Source organism: Callorhinus ursinus, unplaced genomic scaffold, assembly GCF_003265705.2.
Source record: "Callorhinus ursinus isolate GAN/ISIS: 27379988/994484 unplaced genomic scaffold, GSC_fseal_2.0 scaffold4, whole genome shotgun sequence".
Taxonomy (NCBI): domain Eukaryota; kingdom Metazoa; phylum Chordata; class Mammalia; order Carnivora; family Otariidae; genus Callorhinus; species Callorhinus ursinus.
In genome coordinates this window covers 99919264-99933218 of record NW_027397066.1, presented here as the reverse complement: position 1 = coordinate 99933218, position 13955 = coordinate 99919264, and the positions used below count along the sequence as shown (strand labels likewise).

General features: G+C 36.8%; 1 protein-coding gene across 9 annotated transcripts in view; it reads left to right on the top strand.

Annotated features, from left to right (window-relative positions):
- The window catches only part of PRDM5 (PR/SET domain 5), a 190876-nt gene that overhangs the window by 71660 nt on the left and 105261 nt on the right, over positions 1-13955 (top strand). For all 9 annotated transcript variants that reach the window (XM_073892198.1, XM_073892199.1, XM_025873953.2 and 6 more), the window contains 4 exons: positions 6052-6226; positions 8525-8699; positions 9885-9977; positions 10244-10365. In XM_073892198.1, coding sequence (XP_073748299.1) covers positions 6052-6226; positions 8525-8699; positions 9885-9977; positions 10244-10365 — 565 coding nt within the window. The remainder of the gene's footprint in view (positions 1-6051; positions 6227-8524; positions 8700-9884; positions 9978-10243; positions 10366-13955) is intronic.

The following is a 13955-nucleotide window of genomic DNA, read 5'->3' as shown; positions in this document are numbered from 1 at the left end:
TCTGAATTCCATATGTGATGTTACCAAAATGATGAATCTAATAAAATCTAAGCCACCATTATTTTTTTCAGTGTCATTCGGAGAGACAGATCAGCATTCTCCTGTACTTTACATATCTGAATGGGTTGTCTGTCCAAAGGAAGAGCTTTGCAAGTAGCTTATGACCTAAAATATTTCTTTTTTTCGATTGGGGATTATGAATGACTCTTACTTTGCAGATTTGTTGAGGAATAGTAATTAACTTTAAAAATGGCTGCATTGGGGGCGCCTGGGTGGCTCAGTCGGTTAAGCATATGCCTTTGGCTCAGGTCATGATTCCAGGGTCCTGGGATCGAGCCCTATGTCAGACTCTCTGCTCAGCGGGGAGCCTGCTTCTCCCTCTCCCTCTGCCCCCCCTCCCCCCGCAGTTCTTGCTTGCTCTCTCTCATTCTTTTTCTGTATCTCAAAAACTAAAGAAAATCTTTAAAACATGGCTGAATTGGGTAGTATTCTTGGGCACCTGAGTGAAGGACCACATGAAAATATATTTACATATACAAAGAAGACACAGGTTCAAAGCAAAAATCTGAAGTTGGTGTTTTATTTTGAACCTTAAGAAGCATTGTTATTAAATAGAGAAACATCTGTGAATGCTTGAGGGAAAACTGTAACAGCCCAGACTCATCCTCGACCCTTCTGCTCTCACACTGCATGTACATTGTCAGGAAATAGCATCTGCTTTCTCTTCAGATCATACTTAATACTTCTCAACATTTCCATTATTTCCCTGCCATAACCCTCCCATGTCACCACTATCTGTGACCTGGTTTATTGTAATAGTCTACCACCAAAGGCAAATCAAGGAAAGTATCTGTAAACTTTTTACTAATAAGTGCTTTTCTTCTATAGACACAAGCATTTTAGTATTCTTTTTTACTATCCATTATTTGTAAAGTGTTGAGCAACTGTTATGAGTACAGCTTATGCTGTGGGCAACACGTGGTAATTCCTTGTTGGCTGCCTTGAGGAAATTATCTTTGGGAAGACAAGATCAACACATACTAGAATTTCACTGATCATATGAATTAAATGACAAAAACCACAGAAATAAATTATAACTGCCCAGTAAAGTTAAGACATTTTATGTAGAGAAACCCCCTGGAACCTACATGCATTTAGTAGATTAGAGAAGATTTCATGGAGAAGGATGAAAATGAGCTGTGCCTCAGATGATGCTGAGGAGTTGTAACAGGGAGGCCAGGTGGCATCTTTGCAATTATACTAAGGCAGGAATGAGGCCAATGTCTTCTGAGAAGAAGTATACCAGCTGGACTGAAGAATAGGAGGCAGGTTCGTTTGAAGGATAGTTGAAGATGAGAGGACAAAGTGGGTTCAGATTATGGGAGTCTATTTGATAAGGCTTTGGAGCCATATTTGGGGATATGACTGGTTCTATATGTTGAAAACCCTGAGCGGGGGCTGGAGATTGGGAGATGGACCCAGTCAGTATTATTGGTAGGAAATCTTAAGTAGAGTTTAGAATGTGGTTTTGGAGAACATGATGGGTGTAGGTACGGTGACCAACTGTCCTGGTTTGCCCAGGACTTTTCAGTTTAGCTGTGAAAGCCCCATGTCCTGGGAAACCCCTCAGTTGCAAGCAAAGCAGATGGCCGGTCACATTAGGAATAGTTCAGACAAGTGACTGAGATTGGAGATCCAAACCAGAGTGACACTTTAGTATGTTAACAAGAGAACAGAGCGTGACAACCAGAAATCCAAAGCAATTCAGAGCTCTGGTAGGCAGTCAGTGGAATTGAATTATATTTTGACCGAGAGCAATTTGACCAAATGAAATTCAGTCAAAAGCATCATTGTCATAGCAACTTTATGTGGCAGTTGGGTTGAAATAAATTTTGAAAAAAAGGAATATTGTAAGCACTGGTTTTCAAGTTTTATATCATGATAATAATAGTAACAGCAACAACAACAATAATAATACTAGCAGCAGCTACCATTCATGAATGCTTACCATATGCCAGGCACTTTACCAGATTTTACAGATATTCTCACTTTTAATTCTTACAACCAGCCTGTGAGATAAGCAATGTTATTTTCTTCATCTTGCAAATGAAGAAACGGGTGGTGTGGGAGATTAAGCTGTTGGCACAGTTACACAGCCAATCAACCACAGAAAGAGACTTTGAACCCCGGCCAGTCCAAAGCCTGTGCTGTTTAGTCACTATGTGGTACCACTTCTGGGTATCAAGAACCAGGTCTGTTTATTATTTATTGTTTTCTTTTACTACAAAAGTAACCCCTGTTAATTCTAGAAAAATTGTAAGGTATGATCTAGCAGAAGACTCTGCAAAATACTTAGAATTACCTCTACTTAGAAGTAAGCTCTGTTAACATGCTTGTTGGTATCTTTTTCTTTGTGGGGCACATTGGTATGTGTGTGTGTATACATATATATATATACACACACACACACATACATATATGACATATATTTTTTTCCTATAAAAATTACATCTGGTAAATTTTAAAACCAATTGCTAGGCATTTAATTTATTCCAACTTCTGTTGTTGGACATTTATGCTACTGCAGCTTTTTGATGCAACAAACAGCTTGCAGTAGAAATAATTAGCTGAAAATGATATACAAATAAAGCAAAATGAAACAAGACTAAGAGACAACAAATTCAGAATGATGGACAGTAATGTAAGAGTTGGATAACAGTTGTAAAACCATTCACTCTCTATTGTATCCTGATTACCAACACAATGAAAACCACTGGCTGAGGACTATTTGCTTTTGGGGCGCCTGGGTGGCTCAGTTTGTAAAGTGTGGGACTCTTGCTTTCGGCTCATGTCATGATCTCAGGTTGTGAGATCAGCTCCCCCTCCCGTGGGGCTGTGAGCTCAGCGTGAAGTCTGCTTGAAAACCCCCCCTCCCCCACCCTCTGCTCCTCCCCCAACTTGTGCTACCGCACCCTCTCTCTCTCCCTCCCTCTAAAATAAATAAATAAATCTTAAAAAAAAAGGAATATTTGCTTTTGAACAGATCATCATGTTGAATAGCCTTCTTTCAGCCAAAGCATTTTTTTTCAAAGATTTTATTTATTTATTTGAGAGAGGGAGCATGAGCAGGGGGAAGAGCAGAGGAGGAGGGAAAGGGACAAGCAGACTCTATGCTGGGCGCAAAGCCTGACCTGGGGGCTCAATCCCAGACCCCCAGATTGTGACCTGAGTGGAAACCCAAGAGTCTGATGCTCAACCATCTGAGCCACCCGGTGCCCCCAACGTAAGCATTTTCAGGAAAATCACCAGGAGCCCATAACAGGAACCAAAAACAGGGCCCCAGACCCCAGGCAGAGTCCAGGAAGGTGCTAAACCCTAACATGTAAATATAAAGAGTGATTTTCTTAGGGAGGGAACTGTGTTCAGGGGAATAAGCCACAAACCTGATGACCAGAAATGATGGCTTTAATAAGAAGTAAATTTCAGAATCAAAATATTAGAACAGTCATCAAAGCTGGAACACAAGGTCAGAGCCAGGCTAACGACAACAAGGAGTTGATGCTGAGTCCCAGGACTTTGGGTCAACACCCTTTAAATTCTTCTTGCCAAAGGGCACAGAATTGGGCCCGGGGGTGAGCCTACAGGTGAGGAATATTGCCCCAAGAGCTCAAGAGAGCTCCAGATATTAGGAATCTGGCAGGTTCTGGCAATGGGAAGTTTTGAAGGAGAAAAATATAATGAAGAGTTGTTATGTGATTAAATTAGTGAAGTGTAGGGAAGGAAGCAATTTAAGAGGATACTTCTTAAAACTACTGTGGTAGCAAATGAAAGGAAGAGACTCTTGGTCTGGGTAGTGGTAGGAATTATATGTCAAAAGGTATCTATATATTTCTATTAAATAAATAGATTGGAGTAATACCTGTAATGACATTCCTCTTTGTACCATATATTGGCATACAGGCAAAACATGTAGTTGGCCCTTGGCGGCTATCATGCTATTACTTTTATTAAATTGAGGTTTTAACTGGTATATGAAATTTTTTTTTATTATGAAGTCCCTAAATAGGCATGCTGTGTCTTATGATTGCAGTTTAAGTTAATGATATCATGCTTTAAAATTAAAAATTATCTTTTCTTGGTGCTGTGGAGGCCATCACAAAATTGATGATTAATATTCTGGAAAGACGTTTCAGTTAAATTTCTTGGATGTTGATCAGATAAGTGCTAAGATTTATGATTGTATTCTGAAATCTTCATTAGGTGAGTCCTTTGTTGCTTTGGGTAACTCTTGGCGAGTGGTTTCCAAACCCTGGAAATTACCACTTCTGGGTTAATTTAAAAAGAGACCACTCCTTTGCTGAGTGTCTACATTGTTTTTTGTTTATTTCTGTTGCACAAAGAGTAACAATTGTGTAGAAGTTAACTGTGTTCTTAATTAAAAATAACTCTGTATAGTTTCTGGAGGTTTAAAATTCGAAAAACTTCCAAGGGTGCTCTAAATATTATAGAAACATCCTTTAATCAACTGTAGCTGATGGTTAGATTTGTTCAATGCTTTGAGCTTTTGCATCAAGCCTTTCTTGACCAGAAATGACAAATATGATCATCATTTCTGTCTCTTGCATGGTATTTTCTAATGTATATTGTTTTAAAAATTACAAAGATTCTGTTCATTGTAAAAACCAAAACAAAAAAACCTAAAACGGTATTGAATATAGACTACTTTTCCTCCCAGCCTCCAAATGATAACTGTATAACAGTTTGATGCATATTTTTCCAGCTTTTCCCAAGGGTTCTGCTTGTGTATACATATCTACACACACACGTAGACCCGTTACATGTCCCTCTTCCTCCCCTCGCCCTTCTCCCACTCACCTTACCTATTGCCCCTCGTCCTCTGTCTCTTCCTCCTTAACAAGAGTGTGGTGATAATGCCAATGGAGAGAAGGCTTTGTTCTGTGTTCTCTCCCTTATTGAATTTCACCCCTTGGTGGAGCTTATTCTTCTTGTCCTTCCCTCCCCTTGCCTACCACCAAGGTTCAAAAAATTCAGGCTATGCTTTGCTTCTTTTTATCCTCAGCAGCCAAACTAGGAGCCCTCCCAGAACAAATCCTCAACTATGTAAAAGACAGCAATTCTGGGTGTTTCTCCTGGGCACAGCGAGCTAAGCAGCCCCAGTTCTGGCCTCCCTGGTGATTGGCCGAAGGCCCAGAGGGGCTTTTTGTACCAGTTCATTCCAAGTGTGAAGTTTCTCTGGAGTTTCCTTGGGAAGTAGGTTCTTCTTTGTAACTTTTTTCTTGTGTCTTTTATGGGTTGGAATTTCTTCTGCAGTAGTTATCTATCATTTCGACCCTGATTTCTAATCTTCCAGAATTTTCCAAAAAAATTTTGATATGTTGATAGTGGAACTTCCTTTCTTCTCTGTTCTCCTGTCATTTTAGTGGAATTTAGGTACACATGATGATTCAGTCAATTTTTTGAACCTCTCAGGTGCCTGGTCTTTTTTCTATTTTTGGTCCAGGTTTTTGGAAATTCTTTTAGGGTTCGTTTGCTGTTCCTCTGACTTTTGTTATAACTTGAAAGCTTTTTTTTCTTCTAGTTTTGGATTTAATATTAATTGTAATTAGGTCACTGATAGCACACTGTTCTCTGGGTGCAGAAATGACACCATTACTTAACAAATTTCTTTTTACTGCATTTACGGGCCTCCACAGGTGTTACTGCATTAGGCAAATTAACAATGTGAAATTCACTTCTAGAAATATAAATAACTAGTCTTTCATTTGATATATATAAATGTCACTATCTGTAATATATATATATATATTTGTATTTTATTTGCCAGGTGACTGAATATTGTCAGTTTCCTTTTTCAGTATCTAGATCAGTGAGAGCTATGAAAAAAAAAAACAGATGAATAGTCTTTCAATGGGCACATGGGACTCAATGTATCTTAAAATGTCATTACTATTAGAAATGAATGGTTCAACGTTTTTTAAATCATTGAGTTATATTTGTCATACAACAGCATATTTTTTAATTTTGTCTCAGGAAGGAGAAAACATTTTCTATTTGGCAATTGAAGATATAGAAACAGATACAGAGCTGCTGATTGGCTACCTGGACAGTGACATGGAGGCCGATGAGGAAGAACAGCAAATTATGACAATGGTCCAAGAAGGGGGAGTTAAAAATTCTAAAGGACAATCAACAGCTGGCAGAAAAGGTATTGCCTCTAACTGGTGATCTGAGAGAAGGGAAGTTGTAGGAGAAATACAGTTTGAACAGCTGGTGCATTATAGTTGCGTTATCATAGGGGGTTGTCAAAATAGTTGTGGTCAAAACGACTATCAGAGGCTATCCAGCTGTAAGCCCACTTTTCTTCCAGCAGGAGGAGAGTGCTGGGTGTGGGTGATAGATGTACCCTGTAGGACTGCCAAGGTCAGCACCAGCTCCCGGCTCGCACTGCTATCCCTGGTACAGTGGGGTGGCGAGCGATGAGGAATTTTGTACTCCAGCCCTGGATCTGCCACTAGTCAGTCTTGGAACCGAGCAGGTCACTAACTCTTGGAGACGTTACGTTCTCATCTGCACAAGGGGAAGGGCGAGTGCAGAGGTGTCCAGAGGGTGCTGCTGGATGCTGGGCCTCTCTCTCTTGTTAGAGATCCTTGGAGACTCTGGAACTTCTGGAAATCTCTTTCTGTTCTGATTGTAGAGGCCTGCAGGACTGTTAGGTTGTTTCAGTTGGGTAACCAAAAACAGTGTGTTGGCTGTAGGTCTGACCTGCTTAGAGCAGTCCTGCAATCCGGAGATGTCGCTTGTTTGCCATCTGCTGGGGAATAATCGATTATTAGTGGGACTTGTTTCTGTTACGTTGTGTTTTATTCCTGATGGGGTTTGAAAGAAATATGAATGATGTTATAAGTATTCACATTTTGTAATAGGCTGAAATTTACCATAGGGTAGTTTTTCATTTTGTTTATTAGCAGAGCCATTTCAGAAGTGACACTAGCTTCTTTAGCCACCATAGTAGTAATGTCTTTCATAGGAATTTCCTATTCTAACTACGTTACTGGCTGAGAAAGTGTAAGTGTTCCGAGCATTGCCAGCTTATTGCTTCTGTTTCTTTATTTGAGTTGGATTATTTAAGGGGAAGATGAGGGCAGGCTTTCTGTTCTATCTTTCAAATATGCATTTTGCTGTTTTGCATTTCAGACTTTGGGTGAAAGGGATTATTTCTTTATTATTCTGTGTTTTCTTTTTGAGGGGTATGTATTTATGTGAATTACAGTATTACTGACTGCATTCCCTATGATGTACTTTTTGTATTTATTTTTTTATTTTTTTAATGTCACGACCCCTCTCCCCCCGGGCATGTTATTATTGTGTCCACTATTTTAGCTTAAAAATGAATCTCCTGCTTATTATTATTACCCTGATTTTTCTTTAGTTAACAAATATCAAATTCACTTCGATCAGATTTACTTTTGTAAAAATAATCAACAGAAACTTAAATAGATTTTTAAAACACATGTATCAGGTACTTATATTATTAACATTATTGCTATTTTTACTTTAGAAATCAGTTTTTATTTAATAAAACCATCCCCCCAATAAAAACCCAAAACACGGAATAACAAACCCACAACACAAAAGAAACAAATAATCCACTCCAATGTCAAACAATGGGGAGTTTAGTTAAATAAATATGGAACCTTATTTTTTTAATAGAGAAAATGTTGAATGAAAAAAAAAAAGAGCAGCAGAAGAAATTGCATAAGAAGTATGATCATAAATATAGTTATTCTTAGACTGTGCATAAAATGTGAATGGACAAAAGACAAATCAGACTTGAGAATATATTATTAAGCGGTTGTCTCTTCCTTATGGGATTATTGGTCATTTTTATTTTCTTTATATTTTCTAAATTTTCTAAATCTCATCTTATTTAGTAATCAGAAAAAAATCTGTAATGTAGGTAGTGTACTTTGAGAAATTTGGGTGGAGCTGTGACCGTCCATAGGGACTGACAAGCCAGAGACGCAGTGGAGCCTCACTGCACCTGCCGTAATGATTGCTGTTTTTTTGACTTTGGTCTTTTTCACATATATGTCAAATTCCCCTTGGTGATTCCATATTGTTTGCCTTGGTTGGATTTTTTTCTCTTTGTGCACTCAGTGAACTCAAAATGACCCATTTCAGGGAAAACTTTTGCTTTCTCATTCAACATTTGTAATAACTCTTTGATGTGAAAAGTGAACATTATAGGATAAATTAAAAATTGGTTTTGATTTTGTATTAATTTGCTGAAACAAGAGAAAGGAATTAAAAGACAATGTATTTCTCTCTAGTAACACTTCCTGTTATTTTTCGTAGACATTATTAATATTCATAGAAGTAATTAGCGTTTACTCTTCTGATACTATTAAACAGAATTAATTTTGATTTTAAAATGAAGATAAAACTGAGTAGTTCTTGGCTCTTAATTTTTGTCTTCTAAATCTGTTCCCTTGTAAATGTGCAGATTGCCTTGGCCGTAAAGAGGACCATGCTTGTCCCCAGTGTGACTCAAGTTTTACCAGCGAGGAAATTCTTGCTGAGCATCTTCAGACATTGCACCAAAAACCTACCGAGGAGAAAGAATTTAAGTGCAAGAACTGTGGGAAGAAATTCCCAGTTAAACAGGCTTTGCAAAGACAGTACGTACAGCAAAGAATATCTAAAATTATAAGCTAACACTTTTTTAACTATTCCATTTGATTTGCTTTACAGTTTTTAACTTGTGCATGTGTGCATGTGTGCGTGCGTGTGTGTGTGTGTGTGTGACAGAGATAGGATGGGAGGAAGATAGTAAACGTTCTGTGTTGTCATTGTCATTAACTTATCTTTTCTTAGTATAATATGTTGATTTTGAAACATTCTGATTATGAACTTCAACAAGTGAGCATTGTTTATGCTAATAAGTCTGTCCATTTAATTACTTGCCATTAAATATCAAGCTCATTGGTTTACTAAGCTGAAATTCAGTTATGCATAATTTAGTTAGTGCTCTGAGGTCACAGATCAAGTTTCAGTTGTCTACATTTGATATTCTCCCTGAAATCAGTAAAAGAAAAGTTTAAGAAATGGAGAGAGTTGAGAGTATAAAGAAAACAGGGACATTTTAGAAAAGAAGCACTGTTTATTTCATAACAATTTAGAAGGAACAATTTAATGATGAATAGGTATAGGATATGACATTAAGATGAATTAAATGATCCCACACATTGCTCTGCACCCTTTATTATTTTGACTTTATATTAACAAGCATATAAAGTTATCTTTTTACTTAAATATTTTACACTCATTATTAAAAGTGAGAACGTAGATACATATATTTTTATTTTAAGAATGTCACCTGTATATGAGCAAGAAATCTTTAAGAGACTTAATATTTCATTTTTTACTCATTAAAGTAAAATTCTGAAACATTCTATATTTTACATTAAGACAATTTTCACATATTATATGCATCCAACTTTGCTTACAAAATTTGAGATGAAAAATTTCTGCTTAAAAAAAAAACTTTTATAATAGCAAGAGAGTAAACACTTAGAAATTCTGTTATAGGCTCTTGAAAAAAAAGCAAGGGCTGTATACTTTTTAGTGAAAAGACTTTAAAACTGCAGTCTAGTCAGCTTTTATTGAATCTACACCAAAGATACTTTTGCTGAGCTGGGTCTTACAGTTAAATTAGGTACTATTAAAATTTTAAAGGGCAAAGACAGAATGAAAACAGAGATCACAAACATGATTTTATTTAAAGTAGAGAGATTTTCTTAAGTTTTTGTATTACGCTTCCAGTTTTTATTTCTTTTTGTTTCTTTTTTTCTATTTCCCCTCAGTGTTCTTCAGTGCACAGCAAAAAGCAGTCTGAAGGATTCTTCACGAAGTTTTCAGTGCTCTGTTTGCAGTTCTTCCTTCAGTTCAGCATCAAGGTTGTGTTTCTGAGTTCTCAGATGGCTGTTATCTAATTGTGGGTCATTTTTAGCATGCGTGCTTTCCACGCTTTGTAGTGACTTAGTATCACAAGGCTGTTGTGGGAATTTAAGTACTTTCCTTTTTCCTGCCCAGGTAATGCATGAGATGACCCAGAAACGGGGCTAGAGAGCTTGCATTGCAAAAGCTTGCCGCGATGTAAGAATTATTTAGGTATGGCTTCACCGTCTCTTCTCCCTTTTCCCCTTGCCTGGTTGTCTTGCAGTTTTGAGCAGCACCAGGAGACCTGCCGGGGAGATGCCAGGTTTGTGTGCAAGGCCGACAGCTGTGGGAAGAGGCTGAAGAGCAGGGATGCCCTCAGAAGACACCAGGAAAACGTCCATGCTGGTGAGAAGTCCCTGCAGGGTCGTTTCTAAAGGGGCCTCCTCTCCCCGGGCTGCAGTGATCTGTTTTTAATTCTTGCTCCCAAGGAGAGAGCTTGCTTTTCCATCGGACTCATACAGATGTGGAGCTCTGGCAGTGGACTTTTTTCTTTCACCAAACACTATTTCTTTTGCAAGTTGATTTCAGCAGTATTTGTCATTTTTCGTATGTCTAAAGTAATCTTAGCTGGAAACCTAAGCTAGAACCTATTGGAGCTTGGTAGGCAGGTGTATTAAGAATTAATATTTTCAAATAAAAATTTAAAGGTGAAATACGAAATTTCTCTTTATGGAGGTAGATTTTAAAACTGTTACATGATGCTCTCGTGCCGTAGTATTTTTACAGTAAAATTCCATTTTTTAAAATTTATATTTCTTCTATATTGGAGAAAATTACTTAACTGCATTTTGACATGGGAATTGAATGTATTTGGGTTAATAGAGCAGATACTATTTGAATGCCTTCTAATGGCCAGCTAAACAATAAAACAAATACAACATTTGACGGTCACTTAGATCGTATCTGTTTAGCACATGGTAAATGCATTTGGCTTAGGGATTGAATCTCTTGCACTGAGTTGAACCGATGGCTGTACTGTCAGAGTTAACTTTTCACTTCCTCAGCGTCTCTTCCTTAAAGGAGGCCGACATTCGTGGAACTCCTCACAGCCGCCTGTGTCTATACTGGTCTCACGTGTTTACATTTGCCCTTGGCTTCTGGGAAATGTGTGGAAAGATGTCTTTCTGGATGTGGGGAATGTGGATTTCTCTTCTCTCGTCTTGTTTATTCTCACATGCGTGAGAACAGGATGATCACTACTCAGCTTCTGTATCCTCTCTTTGTTCATTGTCCAAAAAGTATCTCCTTTAATGTTAAAGTTATATAGAAGCGAGTATGAATGTGACTTACTGGCTCCCACTTGGCATCTCTGTTTGGGCCTCAGATTAAGTTAGAGCTCTGTTTGAAAGCTCTAGGTGGTAGAAAGTATGGCCTTGGAAAATGCAGCTTCAGGATGAGATCAACAGGACTTTCCAGTATTCTAACTTCTTTTTTTCCGTTTGAAGAATATATGGCTGATTTAGGGAAGATGGCATTTTTCTGAATTCATTATACTGGGCCTTCCCTATGCTTACAAAAGGCAAGCATAACTTTTTGATAGTTTTTTGTAGTTTTTTTTTTTTTAAGCTGTTATGTTTAAAATGCTGTTCTTAATTTTCTCCATCTTTGTCTGCAATGTATTACAACAAATCTTTCATGTCATTTTTAAAGTTAACTTTGCTGAACTAAGTAAAAAAGCAGATGCATACTGAAACTCTGGAAACTTGCATTCTTGTTATTGTGCATGTGGTCTTCAGGCTGTGCTATAAGCATAATTTCTTTGAGGCTTCTTGTAGTTGGCCTTGGATATTATAATATTACTGATTCTGGAAATCATTTTGACTTCGTAGGAAATAATTTATAAGAGGAATTTTTTTATATTTCTATGTTGTGGAAACATACAAAATATGGAACATACTATATTAGAGGTTACTATATGTACCTTTTGTTGGGATCGGTACACAATCGGTCTCTCATTCATAGCCCCTCTTTTGCTTCTCCCCTTTCTTCTATGAGATACACAGGCATTTGGAGAGAGATATTCCACATTCAGAATAGCATAGCAAAGCAGTGTTCACACACTTGATTGTAGAATGCTTGGAAGCATACTTAAGCCACATTGTACTGAAAATCACAGTACTTAGGTGACTGTGTATTCAGTACAGCTGTATTAATTTCTCATATATCTCCTACCATCATAAAAAATGTGTTCCCGAATTTTTTGAAAGTTGAATCTGAAAGTAAAAAATCAAACTTAACTGAATATAGCAAAACTAAAATAGTAAAAAGTCTAGTTATGGCTTTGTATGTGCTGTTGTCCTTCAGCCTAGGGAAGCCGGTAGAGTGGTAAGGACCTTCACAGTTACCCAAGAGGAAACAGAGAAAGTGAAGGGGCTGGACTTTCTTAACCCACTTCCATTTTTTTCTTTTGTTTAGAGTCTGTGGGTACTAAAACCAAGAGGTTTTGTATTTATGGGAGATAACATTTGTCTGTACTCTCAGGCAAATTGTCATAACCTTTTAAAATATATATATTTTTTTTCTCAAAAGAGCTAGGATTTCAGTCCAAGGATGACGAATAGAAGACATGAGGAGGAGAGGAGAGGTTGAAGAGTAAGGATGGGGGTATGGTATACTGCCTATGATTCCAGCTGGAGGGACAGTGGCAGGAAGATGAAGCTAAAGTAACAGGTGTGGTTGGGAATGTCTCACTTCTTTCTGTTCTTTCCCTCAGGCTCTGACCTACCTTTTTGGAAAGGTTAGGGTCTAGTCTCAAGGAGCAGCTGGTATGAGGGATAAGATCGAGCAATAAAAGTTTATGGATTGAAGGAGGGAAATGCCTGCTAGTGGGAGCTGAAAAGAAGGAATATTCTTTCTCAGTGGCCCCTCATGTATTCAGTCTATATGTACAAAGATACTTATTTTGTTTGGGAGAATTTTCTCCTTCAGTAGCCAAATTACTTGTCAATCACTAAGAAAAATTTTCTTGGCTATAATATTCGGCATGCTAAAAACAGTGCATCATATGAAATAAGTAACTTGAAGGATAAGACAAAAATTCATATTTTTCTTTTTCTAAAAGTGTTTTTCTTTTATAAACACAGTCCTATGATAAAATCATTTTGGAAAACTTCTTTTTAACTTGGTTTGTTTTCAAAATAATGGATAAATGGGGGAGGAGATGGGGTTGAGGCTAAGGCAGGAATAGCCATGGATTTGTCATTGTTGGGGCCAGGTGATGGATACATGGTGGTTCCTCATATTATTTGTTTACTTTTTGTATATTTGAAATTAACTAATTAAAAATTGAAAAAAAACCACTCCAGTTATTTATGGTAGTGCAGATGGTGCTATTATTACATCATATTTGAAAAATGTTTTATTGAGTCTTCATTTCTACAACCACTGTGAAATTTGAAATATGAAATGAGCTACTATGATCACTATGTAGGAAGACAAAATTGGGCTTGTTTTGATTTGTATATTAATATGAATGTCAATATAATGTTTTATTGTACTTGATTTTTTTATTGTCTTATAATATTAATATGAGAAAGTATATGTTCATAGATTTTGCAGGAATCTAGTGATGGAAAGAATAATCTATGAATTCCATCTTAAAAAACCCAGAATGAGTTTTAAATATTTATATAATACTTATATGTTTATATATAAAAATGGTATAATATATTAATAATATAATATTAAATGAAATATTCTGTTAAAATTTAAAGTAGCAAAATAAGCTTGAGTTAATAAATCTAATTTTTATAAACACATTTGATTAATTTCAAGTAAAATTTTTCATGTAAGTGCTTTTTAAAAATTTTACATTAGTTTATGGAAAGGTGAAAGACCTATTTTATTTATGTAGAAATGGTATATCATGCTGAATATTTTTCATATTTAAAAAGAAAGGGTTTAAAATGCAGTTTAATGGATATAACTATAACACT